General features: G+C 37.2%; 1 protein-coding gene and 1 long non-coding RNA gene across 2 annotated transcripts; both read right to left on the reverse strand.

The window, feature by feature from the left end:
• Positions 1–1,658: 1,658 nt before the first annotated feature.
• On the reverse strand, positions 1,659–11,778 carry LOC106623855 (NACHT and WD repeat domain-containing protein 2). The gene is made up of 17 exons (XM_036378060.2): positions 11,525–11,778; positions 11,345–11,433; positions 10,281–10,601; positions 10,001–10,145; positions 9,243–9,468; positions 8,725–9,166; positions 7,580–7,780; positions 6,198–7,046; positions 5,273–5,665; positions 4,897–5,210; positions 4,712–4,815; positions 4,456–4,643; positions 3,799–4,334; positions 3,358–3,746; positions 3,094–3,293; positions 2,505–2,674; positions 1,659–2,437 (listed from the first exon to the last, which is right to left on the reverse strand). The coding sequence occupies exons 1-17, from the start codon at positions 11,625–11,627 to the stop codon at positions 1,915–1,917; spliced, it is 5,193 nt and encodes a 1,730-aa protein (XP_036233953.2). The 5' UTR covers positions 11,628–11,778; the 3' UTR covers positions 1,659–1,914.
• A 719-nt stretch (positions 11,779–12,497) lies between these two features.
• LOC118683766 (uncharacterized) lies at positions 12,498–14,833 on the reverse strand. The gene is made up of 3 exons (XR_011396941.1): positions 14,653–14,833; positions 13,367–14,602; positions 12,498–13,292 (listed from the first exon to the last, which is right to left on the reverse strand). It is a non-coding gene; the product is annotated as an uncharacterized lncRNA (long non-coding RNA).
• Between the last annotated feature and the right edge of the window lie 231 nt (positions 14,834–15,064).

The raw sequence follows: 15,064 nt of genomic DNA on the forward strand, positions 1-15,064 counted from the left end.
AAAAATAGTATTAAGCTATTTACAACTTTTTTTCATTTTGCCACACAACTGCTGCTCTTTTGCTCATTTTATTTAATTTTTTATAAACTGCGTTCAGTTTCTAAATTTTTTTTATAATTATATTATATGAATTAATTTTAATAAATTTATCATTAATTTTAAGTTAATCAGTTGGAGAGCATATATTTTATATACATACATAAACGAAAATTAATTTCTAATTTCTTAACTATGCAAAAAGTATGAAAAATAAAAGCGATCACATGTTTTAAATAACTTAAAAAAGCATTCTCATTGCAGGTATAAAGAGGCTTTTCTTAACTTCGATTTGTTCGTAATTTTCGATTCGAATGAATTTGATATGCATTTTTTTTTAATTTCTCACTTGCTATGTTTTTGTTGGTATTGTTGAAACATCTCAAAATATTCCCCAAATGCGGCTGTGATTATAGTCGTTCACCCTTTAAATTCGTTTCTGTTTATGTTATGAAGACTCAATAGACATGGGATAATTCTTTAGATGGAGTTATCTTGATTTTTTCTATAATGAATTGCGGCGTTGAAACAGCTGGCAGTATTACAGATGTGCTCTATACCTAATTGTCGCTGAAAACTTCACTGGTCGAGTCTCAAACCGCCTACGACGCCTGATAGATTATAAAAAAAAGGAAATTTTTGGGACAAAAAAATTTTTTGTCTTCACGTTTATATAAAATATACCGAATTTGACGGTTTTTACCTCAAAATTTATTTTAACGCTTAAGGAAAGCTTGTGGTCATTTAAGACTTTTTTTAAAACTACAATAACGACCACAAAACAATTTTTTAAGTTGATAAATTTTAATTGGCCAGAAAGAGGACTTCCACAGCTTCCAGAACACTTCTCAAAATTTTTTTACGAAATAAAAATTTTAACTCGAAAATTTACTTTAAAAGTGAAGCGCCGCCTCTAGGTGTTAAAAAAAAATTTTTTTTGTTCCAAAATTTTATTTTTTTATAATCTACAGGCTACTCCCAGGCTTAGCAAAAAAAATATTTTTTTTTTCGCTCCACCCTAATACATATGTGTATTGTTAACAAATTTGCTTAGTCGATAAAAACAAAGGTTGATGCGGTCGATTTATCCACTCTTAATACTATTACAAAATTTAGAGCAATGGAAATTAGATGTCAATGCATGACGAGCTGAGTCGATTTAGCCATGTCTACGCGAACTAGTCACTCAGTTTTAGAGACATCGGTCTTTCGGAAATTTTGCGCCCGTTTCTTCCCAAGCAGATTGCTTATTTATCGGAACCGCCGATATCAGACCACTATAGCATATAGCTGCCATACAAACTGAACGATCGTAATCAAATGCTTGTATGGAAAACTTTTTCATTTTATAAGATATTTTAACGAAATATGGCATGGGTTATTGTCTAAGACAATGGTGTAGTCTCCGTGAAAATTGTTGAAATCGAACCACTATAGCATATAACCGCCATATAAACTGATATATCAAAAGCAAGTTCTTGTAAGGAATCTTTTGTATTTGTGAAGGGTATTATAGCTTCGGTGCAACCGAAGTTAACGTTTTTTCTTGTTTAACTATCGGCTAGAACTACAAAATCATTTTCCCAATAGTAAATAATAATTATATTGTATGTACCATTTTTTGCAATTAGTAAGCTTTTTTATTGAATTATATTTGTATATATTTTTCCAACTTCGTTTTTTCGATAAATAATATCACTTCAGCTTTAACAAAACCACTTTGTACGTTCTTTTCATATTGCCTAAAAAGCGTTTAAAGCAGCTAACGCTATGTAATATAATATATATGTATATGTAAATAAGTTTATGTAAATTAGTATGCTTTCTAGTAATACTACGACGCAAGGGAAAACTCTTCACACCTTCAATAACTACACACTACTCCCCAGCAGCAATCACCACGGGATTACCCTCTTCATCCAATTCAGCCGCTTCATTATCGGCGCCTTGAACATTTTTATTACTTTTATCGAAACGCGATGAAATCGTCGCCACACGTATGGCTGCCTTGAAGCCGACGCGCGCCTTTTGCTTAGCTAATTTGGCCTTCCAGTTTTCATCGCGCGACGGCAATTGATTTAAATACTCGAACATTTCCTCCTTTTGTGGATCGACAATGGCCAGCACGGACATGCAGCCATCCACAGTGCCCAAGACAATGCAACGACCATCCTTGCTGCTTTTAATCGCTGTCAACTCGGCCTGTAAACGATAGTTGGCGATCATTTCGGTGTCCGAGGAACGAAAGACGCGTATAGTTTTGCGGCCACTGTGATAATAGCAAACATATTCATCGTTCTCGGTGAACAAACAAATTACAGAGAACACACCCTCGGCCACTTTTGGTATGAATGTTTTGACTGTGGTGCCCTTACGTAGTTCAAGCATCTCAAGGCCACCTCTAAAATGACGAAAGGTAAAAATTATTGTCTACATTTATGTTTGATGTTTGATCTATTACTTCCTACCTAGTAGGCGCGTACAGTCCACTTTTGCCATCTTTTGTTATGGAACCACCCCATTTGGGTATGGAACGCACATGCTTCTTACTTTTTATATCCATTATACTACCCTTTTCGCTGCTGATAACAGCCACTTGATTTGCCTTGTGTGGCATTGGCACCAATGAAATCACCTCCTGGAAAGGAGGAAGTACATACATATATGGTTTTAGTTAATACTAATTAAGTTATTTTTTTTTGTACGAATGTCTATGACTAACGCCGTAGCACCCACAATTTTAGGAGTCGTAGGTCCAAATCATGTCAAAGTAAAAATTTAGAATTATCGACATTTTAAAGAGACCGTCTAAAACGGAAAAGCTAAACCTCCAAGTATATTTTTGAAATCACAAAATATCTCAACAACCATATTAGACATTTGGAGACGGCTGAACCATTGGATTGGCCTCAAAATTATATATTCACTGCGTTCGATCTCTCTTAAAGAACGCGATCGTGAAGGCATTCTAACATCTGTCCCTCAAAAACACCGAATATCAATCACATACTTCACTCACTTCTTTGTTGTTCGCCAAATATTTTTACTCAAACTCACCTTAATTCCACAACCTTTTAGCAGAATTTTCGAAACAAATGTTCCGTTAGTAGCACTATAGACCGCTAAACAATCCTTGTTCGCCTTATCCACAGTACAAACGATGAAATAAGCCGTATCAGCTGAGATGACCGATTGCCTAAATGGCAAGCCGGGCACCATGCGTATGGGATACTCAAAGCGGAAGAGTATATTACCCTCTGTATAATAAATTAGAGTTAAGCTTTCAAACATATTCAATACACATTGCGGCACAACGCTTACCTGGCACTGAACGCACTGTAGTTATTGCCGTTAGGCGATTAGTTTCCTCACCAGCTGCAGCAGCCGCCTCAGCCGCCGCCGCAGCTGCTTTGTTATTGATATTCGGACATGATACCGTTAATACTTTATAACCGTAATCCATAAGCGTTATCTGTTGAATACCCGGTTGATCGTCACGATAGATCACCTGTTCGGAGATGCGATTCCATATAAGAAATTTGCCAGTCTCTGAAGAAATAATATAACGGCCGTCGGGTGTAATTTCGGCGTGTGTAACAATAGCACCCAAAGGACTATCGGCCAGTTTGGCTAGCAGACGTCCCGAACGTGTATCCCAAACCCCAACGCAGCTGCGCGTAACCGTCACGCCCAAATCCACTTCAGATAGACTGCAAAAAACATTAAACCATAAACATAGATAATTTCTGAATTCCAAGTCACCTGATATTATCGATCTGTAGTTCGTGTCGATCAATTACATGCACCTTCTCGAAAATATTATTTATATTCCAAACTTTGACCGAACGATCTATGGATGACGTCACCAAATTGTTCCAATTGCCGATAGTAAGCGCTTCTAGTTGAATGATGCGTCCAAAATGCGCGTCGAGCACCTTTGCCAGTTGACGCGTGTGCAAACACCAGACGTAGAGATTCTTACGCACGCCCGCCACAGCATAATCCATTTTAGAGCTGACCATTATCGAATTGGATTGCATAATACGTGTTGTAATGTTGCGCACACCATGAGGTAACGCGAAGTACATTGCCTCTTCGCTAAGACGTTCGCCATCTTTGCCAAAATCCCAAATGACGAATCCTTTACCAGCAGTACCGAGTAACATGCGGTCATCTTGATCCAAACGCAGCTGCAACAACATTTCCTTTTCGTCATTCGCAAAACGTGGCAACTGCTCCTCCAGTATCCAGCCAATGTAGTTCGTGGCGTCACATTCTTCGAAACTAAAGACACTAACCTGTTGGGAGGAGTATAAAAAGTTGGATTTTTAAATTTCAAGTCTACAGCAAGTCAGTCAAGTGAAACAGCTCAACAAGAGTGAGCTTGAAGTACATTTGTCTGTAAAATTTTTTACGCACTTGATAATTCTCTTCATTGGCGCATGCATAAATCTTTTTGCCGGATTTATTCAACACCAGAGCGCTGAAAAGCAGCAAAGGTTCAGAGAAGACTTCGTTGCGACAGGAATCTAAGCGAAGACGTGTCTCATTAATTGAACCGGACCAGAAAATTACATTGTAGTCGGTTGGACGTAAAAACTCCATGCCTATGAGGAAGATACGAAAGTACGTAAAAAGAAATATGCGAACCAATTACGAGGACCAGTAGTCTTACTCAAAATTTCCCAATTGGCAACATCGCCTTGAATATCGTATACACCAACCAAATTGCCACGCATGTCAAACTGAGCCCAACGCAACTTGCAAGTTAAGTAGAGGCTGCAATGAGTAGGAAGAGAAATGGCTTATTCGGTAATTAAAAAACTGTAAAAGCATAAAGATCTCTAGCAGAATCAATACCTCTGATTTAACAAATACAGACCACTAACTGGTCCATCATCTGCCTCAAATGGACTATCGATCACAACAAACTCGCTCGACAGCAAATTCAACAAGACGGTCTGATTATTATTGGAGTACGCCGCAGCCCATTTATTGTCCGGGCTCAATACTAGTTGTTGCATGATACCTTCAATACCGGGATTCACATCACGTGTGAGATCAGATGTTGAGAGATCGAAAGTTATGAAATGTGTAGAGATGGAAACCATATAACGAAGATCGCTGGTAAGACAAAAAGCGAAAACGGCAAACTGATGACCCTCCAGCGAGTACTGTAAGTAAATAAAGGCTAAGTCAGTTGAAAAAAAAGTGTAAGACCATAGCAAGTACTAACTTTCAGTGGACCACCTGGCGTGTGCAGACAGTGATTTACCGGTATGAGTGAGCAGTCTTTCGGTCCCGAGCGATCGCAGGCACGCAACAGCATTTTTATATTATTGTTTCCACCGATTTCGGGTAGCAAACGTCCAATCAACTGCGGAGCCAACATATTCGGATAGACTGCGAGTATAGCGCCACCAAGCCGCAGAGCATCGGCCACTAGCATCAGCTCACGTTTTGCTTCTTTATTATCCGTATTCGCTGAGGCGTCTTCAAAATCAGCCAATACAGCTTGTAGAGGGCAACTTGAAAGTTTGGCATGTAGCCAGTCGTAATTGAAGAGCACATGTTCGAAGAGATCCTTAAAACGACGTGAGCGTACGAAATGGAAAGGTAACTCGCCGAACTGAAAATACGGATGTTTGTAAATAAAGTAGTGTAGAGTTAATATGTCATATGACATATTGGGCGGTTGGGTCTTTAATTGAACAGAAAACTCTATTCCCTGAACTTTCTGGTCCTTGAGAGTAAATCCTCTCTACAATAATAAGTTAACACTACAACAATCAGTTTGACTTTGATAATTTGATGATGATTTGAAATCAGCCTAAATATGAATGTCTTTAAGATTTGGTAAAGATCATCCAATATCAAATTCAAATATCTAAAAGGTTGGTTATATTAAAACTTGGGTTACCTAAGCTCTATGTAGTTGTGGTTATTGGCACAAACCAACGCTTACAATGTTATGCCAGAACTCATTGCAGAACTTACGTTGAATGCACATGGAATATAATAGTAGACTGCAGGTATCACAACAGTTTTGTGCAATGATTTTCAGGTATTACGGAACAAAGAAGGACGTCTTGATAGATGGCTCACCACACTTTCACAAACTCTATCTTCCTAATAATACAAGCTTCGCCTTTTTTCCTTACCTTTCTCAAATTGTACCGTTTCGAACTACCATCCTTGCTGGTAAAAACCAATGGTTGTATGGGCACTTTCCTGTCCGCCGAACCCTCTTTCTCCGTCAAACCGAAACGATGTCTTTGTATCTCTGTATATCTGAAGGGCTTCGGCACACCACCACCCCAAATACCCAAATAATAATCAGCAATCATCGAATGAAAATACATCGCCATATTCATATTCTTAAAGTAGCGCTCCTTAGCGGTATCCCTGAATTGCCTATGATACCAGTTCATCACATTCACACCGTCCGCTTCGCGTTCGCTCAAATAATTCGGCAAATCATTACGTATGCGTGTCCACAAAAGTGGCGGTATACGACGTACTGGCGGCATATGATACTGATACACATCATCCAACACTTTATCATCCAACGAAATGAGATCTTCCAATTCGCTCTCGGACAAACCTGACTTAGCGGCGGTAATATAAGCCAATGCATGAAAAACTAAAATGCGACCATGCTGTTTTTCTATGCGTTCAAACAGCATCATAATCGAATCCATAACGGTGTTGGCGAGATGCGTCTCTTGCGGCTTGGTATAGCTACGCCAGCGACAAATTTCGGCAAAGACCAACTTCACGAAGATCGGTAAGGAACATTTGCTTATGGCATTCGCGACCAGACGCCACTGATAATTATTCAAATCACGACAAGCCGTCTTCATCCACATTTTTATAACGTTCATGGCGAGATCTTCTCCCAGCGCGGTAACCTCTATGAAATTCTCCTCGATATCGATCATTTTGCGTAGCACGTAATACTCCTGCGAGACGGTTGGGTTTGACTCCTCGTTGGCGCATGAAATAATGATCTAAGTGTTTGGGGGAGTAAGATCAGGTTTAAGTGAATGAAAATGGACAAGTAAAGTTGATATTTTTTTCTTATATGGGAGGTGCGCGCTTACCATGCTTTAATAAAGGAGGAGTTTGTTTACGTAAAAGTGCTTTACAAAATATCATTGAAGGTGGAAGAGGGTTTGAGGTACATAAAAACCTTTAGTGCTGTGTATTTACAAATTTTAGCAGTTTTTGATTAAGTATTTTTGTTTCACTTTGCTTTAGCAGCCCAGGTCAAGCAATTTGGAAAACTTATACAGTTAGAACCAATGGCACATGCCCATGCATTAATAAATTACACATACCATACGCATATATACATACATAGGTGGTTTCTTAAGTTACATAATATGCATAAAATTCAATCAAAAAATCATGCAAATCAGTAAATAATTTTTAAAGAGAGAAATAGAGGAAGAAAAATTCACATGCAGTTGAGTTAAGTAAAGCGATTTAAACGGGAGCGACATGCCGTTAGAGTAGCCGACTTGTCGTAGCCCCCACTCACCTTACAGTGTGGTGGCAAACGTGTCGGAATCCACGACACTTTATTCGAATCTTGTGTACCTGTTAGCTGATCGACGGAGTCAAGATACAAGGTGAGCGGCTGGTTCGTGCTAGCATAAGTTAGTAATTGCTTAAAATGTGCCGTTAAAGGTACAAGATCGTCGGGTATATTCTCGAATGGTAGCATATAGTTGTAGGAGATCTGCATCAGAGGCATATTAGTAAGTATATTTACAATGGAAATAATAAAATGAAATAAAGCAACAACAAATATGAAATTTTGTTTCAAACACAACTGATATTTGGCTACGAAGGCAGTTTAATAAATCTTTGACAATTTCGCAATCGAGGCTCACCAACTGAAGTCGGTTATTATTTCCAGCATATAAAATTCCTCATCCTGCTGCTCGCAACAGTTGATATGACATCGAAAACATTCAGGGCTGTGGAGCCCAAAGTTGTTCGGTTAATCTGTCTGGAACACAACTAGCGGTGCCTTATTGAATGTTGTTCACGGTTTTCCACATGTAGTAGTTAGAATGCAAATATTAAGTGTTGTTGTTGTCGACTTGGCCGGAAAAAATCCGGGTTACGTAGACCCGACTGTTATGGGAACGTGTATTTGTTCATCGCATGAGGATCAGCTCTTCTAGCGCTATATATTTCTCCCAATCCAATCTACACACAAATAAACCGTTATAGATGAACTGTGCATATTAAGTAATCATTGTGTCTCTAATGATTTATAACGAATCTATATTGAGTCCAAAGTTACTGGACATTTTTCAACGAAAAAAAATTTATGACCGGTCTTTAACCATTAACCATTCCGACTTAATCAATGCAGGAGCGTTCAGAATGAACAATGAATCGCCAACTCTTAGCCAATAATATTGTTCTTGTAGCAGCGTAAAACATTATCCAAATAGTTTCGAGGAATACTTCTGTGGTGATAGTCCTTGGCGGGATATGAAGTCCGTTACGAATACTTGCATAGATCTCATTGTAGTGGCAACGGTCTTTTTGCCAATGAAATTAAATGCTTTTCTATTCCATTTTTCGACTTAACAAACTGCCCGCGTATTAAATTTTAGTTCAATAGATAATACGAAATTGATATTTACGCTTAGTTAAAACCCCACTCACCTGTTGACAAATCGAAATTAGCGTCGGTGTTAGCGCACTTGAATCGGGCGTGGTACCAAGGAAGCGTATAACATTAATTGGTCGCTTACTGGCAAACCATTCGCTAGCCACTAGCGAAGCGCTTTTTGCAAGCATCGATGTCTTACCACAACCTCCTTCGCCATAAAGGACAAGTGGTTTATCTGAATCCCCCAGCATATAGCGCTTGATATGTTCTAAATTATCTTCACGCCCATAAAATACCTTTACCGAATTATTACAAGCGTGCAAATGCTGTAGGATTTCAGTCACTATCTGCCCCTGTGCACTGGAGTCTTCTTTGCGCATGGCGCGATCCACCAATTTCACAATATTCTTGTAGAAATGCGAGATAAAATGATTGAGATATTCCTCGTGCGTTTCGATGTCCAAACCCTCGCGACCGATCCACTCGACTGTGTACCTTATTTGTGGAAAATGAAAAAAAATTCCCATAAATTAGTTGAAGAAAATTTAGGCCTTCACTACATGAGACCTACTTTTGCATATTGCTCGACTCAATCTTGTTCGGTAAGCGCACATCACGCAAATCGCCCAGCAATTTAGCCGATTCTGTGTCCAAACTGCGATTTATAATATCCACAAAGAGTGATGCCTTCTTGAGATTTTGCAAATTTATATTATTGATGTAGCGCACATAAGCCAAGCAATGATTTTTTGTATTCTTCACGTCCAATATGCCATTAATGACCTCGCGCTCAGTAACTAAATAAATAGTAGAGAGATCGTTTTAGCAATGCTTATGCTTATGTTGTCAAACATATGTACGAGTATATTGACTGTTCAAATTATTTTTCTGCAATTACAAAGACAATTTTGCTAAATAATCAAGTTTAATACCGAAATACAACACTGCTCTCCATATGCTTCGTTTTTTTGTTTGGGTTGAACAGTTAATAAAATCAAAAAGCCTAAATATTGCCTCCATGCCATAATGCTGGCTTCAAAGAAGTGTTTGAATGAATGAATTTCTCCCGAAGCGGATAAGTCAATACAAATGAATGTGAAAACATAAAACGGCATCTACCATACATACTATCCGAGAATCAAGAGAATTATACAACTTGGCCAATAATGTACAACGAATATGGAAATGTTATGGTACTGCAAGGCTTTCATAGGTCGATGAAAGAGATAATGATTGAAATGAGATTTTGGAGCTTCAAACAAAAAGCTTTGAAACAACTGACTTTTCAAACTGTTCTAGTATTATTCTGCCATCAGAGAGCCATCTTACCAGACATAAAATAATTATGCACACATTCCTTATCCATCTTTTCGCTGGCACCCAAAGAAGCAGCAGCCTTTCGTAATAGTTTTTGCATTTTATTAAGTGTATCCCACCAAACGGCTTGATCCTCGGCTTGTAACTTGGGAACACGCTGTACAAAAAATGGAATAAATTTAAACATATAGCTTTCCAAGGATATTATAATAGATTTGCAATTTTTGGATTTTATTGCTTGGCAATTCCAAACGACCTAATATACCATAATCCAACAATATTGGATATTTACCTTGTTATTAAAGTTAATCAAAATCGATGAGATGGGCTGTAGTACTGACATAGGTGGCACGGCATTACTATCCTTTTTGTACCACAAATCGAGCAAGGCACGATCCACACCCATTGATGTCAGTTCCTCGCAGATAAGTTGCAATTCTGACGACACTATATATGTTGGTATAGGACGGTAACCATATTTCTGACCCAAAAACACAATGAAATTCGGGCCCATCGAAAGCCGTTGGCAATTTTGTATTTCGCGCATACATAATTCTGTCGTCATGTGATCATCGGTGGCTTCGTCACGAACACCCCAACGCATATCGACTACCTGCAGAGGAATTATAAATGTAACAAGAAACAAGAAAAAACTTTAACTTCGGCTGCATTGAAATTATAATTCGCAGTTACATTTATTACAACATAAAAGGGTATAAAAAGATTTTTACCATGATACTAATCGGTCAGTTTGTATGACAGCTATATGCTATATTAGTTCCATCTAAACAATATGTTCAGAGGCTGCCTTGGGCTATTGCCAAAGAACTTAATTTTTATTGATCATTTTGTACGGTAACTATAGCAGATAGGGCGAAAAGAACAGATTTCAGATCGATGTCTCAAAAACTGAGGGACTAGTTCGCGTATATACAGACAGGCGAACATGGCTAATTAATAAACTCAGGTCGTCATACATATATATATATATTATTTATACCATACCATATATACTTTATAGGGTCTCCAACGTTGCTTTCGGGGAGTTACAGGCTTCGTGCCAATCTTAGGATATATTAAGTTTCGGGTATAATAAATATAAATAAATTCTAAAAGTCTAGTTGAATCTTCACTTTGGTCACCTTTTTCATATTGCGAACGTGATGGTATTTTGTTACGAAATACAATATCATTGCAAAGTACTTTTACTTCAAAAGAATTTAAACAAGTACGGAATTGAGCTTTAATTTAAAACATATATTTTTTTTAAGTTTTATTAGTACACATTCGCTTTTAGTTATTTTTACATACTTATATATATGTATAGTATTAGGAAAGTGCCTACGATATGCTCACCTGAAACTCCAGTCCATGTTTTTCGCGACAATAATCCTTAATGCGTGGATAACACTTCGCCATCAGCGTATTGCGCTCCATTGTGGTATCTAAACATAGTTAAAATTTCAAGGTCAACAAGCAAATTCCACAAACTTATGCAATCAATCGCTCCGAAATTAAAAAAAAAAACACACACACCTGTGAAAGTGGAACTGGTGAAAATGCGCACAATTTTTGAACTAACTGGCGGCAGGGACTCCAGAGAGCCCGCGAAAATCGAGTCAATCGTGCGATCATCCATTTTTTCGAATATAAATTTACAGATCCTTAACTTTTTAAAATTTCATCACCACTGAGCGCCTTAGAGCCTGCAACTAAAAAATTGAGAACGCGCCTTACTTTTAACTTGCTATCTGACCACTTTTGCTGAAACTCAATACGCGACTGCGATGAAAATTTGTGCATAAAAACATTGAATCCCCATTGACAGCCCAATAAATTGGCCGAAAATATCACAAAAGTGACTTTTGTTGTTTGATCGATAACACTTTTTAAGGCAGCAGTCAATCACTGAAGCGCAAGAGCGCAGACGGGTGGTTGCGGACCATAAAGCTACGATAATGTGGCAGCAGGAGTAAAGTGTTTGCGAGAAGTAAATGAGAGTATGCCAGCACCTGTCAGGACGATAAGAGATTTTGAAGAGAGTGTGTTTATGTCTACAGTTGCATATACGTACATATGTACATACGTAATTGGGTGCAAATGGCACTCGCGTTTCCATTAAACGATTTGTGTCGCTTATGAGACTGATATTCACATATCAGCATATTATTGCCATTAAAGCGGTGGCATGCAACATCACTTTTGGTTGCCGTTAATTTTATAAATTATGCCAATAAATTTGCGTGTACTAAATATTATATATGTACATATGTAAATGTATGTATGTATGTAAGACTACGTAACGGTACAACTTACATTTAACGGCATTGCGCTGTACATTAATTTAATGGTTGTGTTCCAAATAATTTATGAACTCCATTGGTGTTCTTATAACTTGGACATGTGATTACATATGGTATATGTATAAATATGTTTACATATGTACATATGTATATATGTATGTAGGAATATATGCATAGATAAAATGGAGAAAGTTGGTTTCCATTAATATAACTTTATTTTTTTTGTAACAATAATTTTGTGGCGCTCTTCCTATGAGACATGTGACATATTTATTTTTCTGTTTTATTACTCTCATTAAAGGACCTGTTGCTTTTCGCCAATGCACTCCTATACATTTACATAAATACATAGAACTATTTCAAGTCAAACAATAACAACTGCAACAGGTGCGTGTTAAATTGTTTTCTCTCCCTCTGTGTATATATCTATGGTTTGGCATTTGTTCGCTTTCTGTAGCACGTGACCTTTGTGGGCGGCGTTCTTACTTACGTTCATTGTCCTTGCGTGTTTGTGGTTGCTTTTGAGTTGCGTTGCACCTTTGATTGTTTCGCAAATTGGTTTTGTTGTTGCTTGGAATTTTCATTGTTATTTCAACGTCATGACGGTATTTTATGGGCGCGCGCATACTTTAATCATTCATCTGCAAGCAAGACGGTCGTCCGATAAGACGGTGAAAATATTTTTCGAAGATAATATTGCAATAAAGCTTGATGAATTGAAATGCAATTAAAACTAAAATATTAAGTAGCTAGCAGATCACTTCACTTGGGGAAGAGGACTTCATATGTTTGGGATTAAAAATTGAAAATATTACTTTTTGATTTGAATGAACTCGAAAAAATGTTAATTCTAAAACAAATTATAATATTTTTTAAATTATTAATTATATGTGGTAGACCCAAACTCAGCAATAAATTATATCAAGAAGCATGTCTACGCGGTGTCCATAAAAACTTTGCTGTAGTTTAGCTGTTCTACTGAGCTTCTTCGAACTTTTTTCCTAAAAATAAGGATTATTTAAGATTTAACACACTGCCATATTTCTTCCTGAATCATATCGATTAATTAATCTACCAAAATACTTAGTGCATCATCAGTCTCATTATTGCAGCAAAGCCCAGAGAAACCCTGCTTAACCATTGCAATGAAGAGCGACGAAATCTCATGTGTTTATTAAGCCTTACGCGTAACGTTCTGCAGTTAATATACTTATACAAGTAGTGCTCGCACTCCACATACCCATATGCAAATAGAGGTAGTCTATAATAGATCATCCGTCATTCATGACTTCGACACGACTTTCATGAAATAAGTTTGAATGGCAATAAGAAATTTTCAAAGTCAGCTTGTCGTAAGTGAAAGTTTTGCAATTCTTCGCTTTTCACTTTCAAAGCACGAGTACAGAAAGCTTTGGTTTTTTTTATTGTTTTGTTTGTTTGTTTTTTATCATACATATGTTTATGTGAGTATTTATGCACTCGCAAAGTTCTATAGTAAAAGTTGTGTCAAAGTTGTTGATTGCTTTTCAGCTGACAGCTAGCTGCTTTATGTGCATATACTTATATACATATGTATGTACTTTTAAATCTATGAAAAGTAATCAAGGTCCAATTTTGAATTCTACTTAAAACTTTTTTAACTTTTTCAAACAATCCAGCTATAGTATTTTATTGTTATCGAAACGTTAATGCACTGTCGCCTTCTACATGCAGCTACGACCATTATTGTAGTAAATATATGTAGTATCTTTCAAAAGTTCGTTGCGTCTTCCAAAAGTGGCTAATATTCTACCGATTCGATTTCCAACTACGCGCAATTTTATTCCAAAATGTGATACAATTAATTGGACTCCAGAATTATTGTGCAGCAGATTCCGAGATTTATATGTACATCGAAAATTTTATTCCGAGACCATACTCGTATACTTAATCTTGCCATTAGTTCTGTTACAAGATCAGGTCGTTATAAAATTGAAATTATTATACATTTTTTAATAAGGTTTATTTTATTTAATAGAGCAAATTTTAATTGAATGTTTCACACAAGCCTTCTACGATTCGGTCATTAATCGATAACAGCACGCACAGTTTCTAGTGGTATTGACGACGATGCTTGAAAGAAAGATGTTTTGAGACTCTCCTAAATTCTGTAAGGTATTCCACAGGCCATGTTCTCTAACTACAAACTGTAGTCCAATCGATTCCAATCTTCGCTTCCAGACCGCTAAACATCTGCAGCTAATAAACCAAAAATATTGCTTATAAGCCACTGCTGGTTGGTTTTTGCCTTGTGTGCTGGAGCAGAATCTTGCTGAAAAATTCAATGTTGCCCATCAAAGAGAGTATTTCTTAACTGCTTACCTTCTAAAACATCTTGCTGGTAAACTTTTACTTCAGTTTAAACCACCTTTTCACAGAAGTGAAGAGATGTAACGTCTTTACAGGAGACTCCTTACCAAACCATTGCAGCATATGGATGGTGACCACGTTGAACTCTTGGCATAACATTTTTTGCCTTTTTTACTTATTTGCAAGTTTTAGCGTGGATTTTGTTGTTTTGCTTTTTAAAAACTTCTTTCGCAGTGAAAATTTGTTTTATCTGTAAAAAGCACACTTTGATGGCCGTTGACCGCGTGCCACTCAAAAAGTTTCTTCGTTGCCTTAGACAATAATCCCTGCTAAATTTTGTGAAGATATCTCGTCAAAAAATAAAAATTTCATATAAGTACTTGATTTTGATCGTTCAGTTTGTATAGCAGCTACTTACTATAGT

This window comes from Bactrocera oleae, chromosome 2 (assembly GCF_042242935.1).
Source record: "Bactrocera oleae isolate idBacOlea1 chromosome 2, idBacOlea1, whole genome shotgun sequence".
Taxonomy (NCBI): domain Eukaryota; kingdom Metazoa; phylum Arthropoda; class Insecta; order Diptera; family Tephritidae; genus Bactrocera; species Bactrocera oleae.

What these genes read in the sequence shown, in the direction of transcription:
- LOC106623855 (XM_036378060.2), bottom strand. Translation starts at nt 11,627, where the DNA reads ATGGATGATCGCACGATTGACTCGATTTTCGCGGGCTCTCTGGAGTCC. An exon ending in GCATAATTATTTTATGTCTG is followed by an intron (nt 9,469 to 10,000) that starts GTAAGATGGCTC and finishes CTATTTATTTAG; the next exon opens with TTACTGAGCGCGAGGTCATT. An exon ending in GGACTGTACGCGCCTACTAG is followed by an intron (nt 2,438 to 2,504) that starts GTAGGAAGTAAT and finishes TCGTCATTTTAG; the next exon opens with AGGTGGCCTTGAGATGCTTG.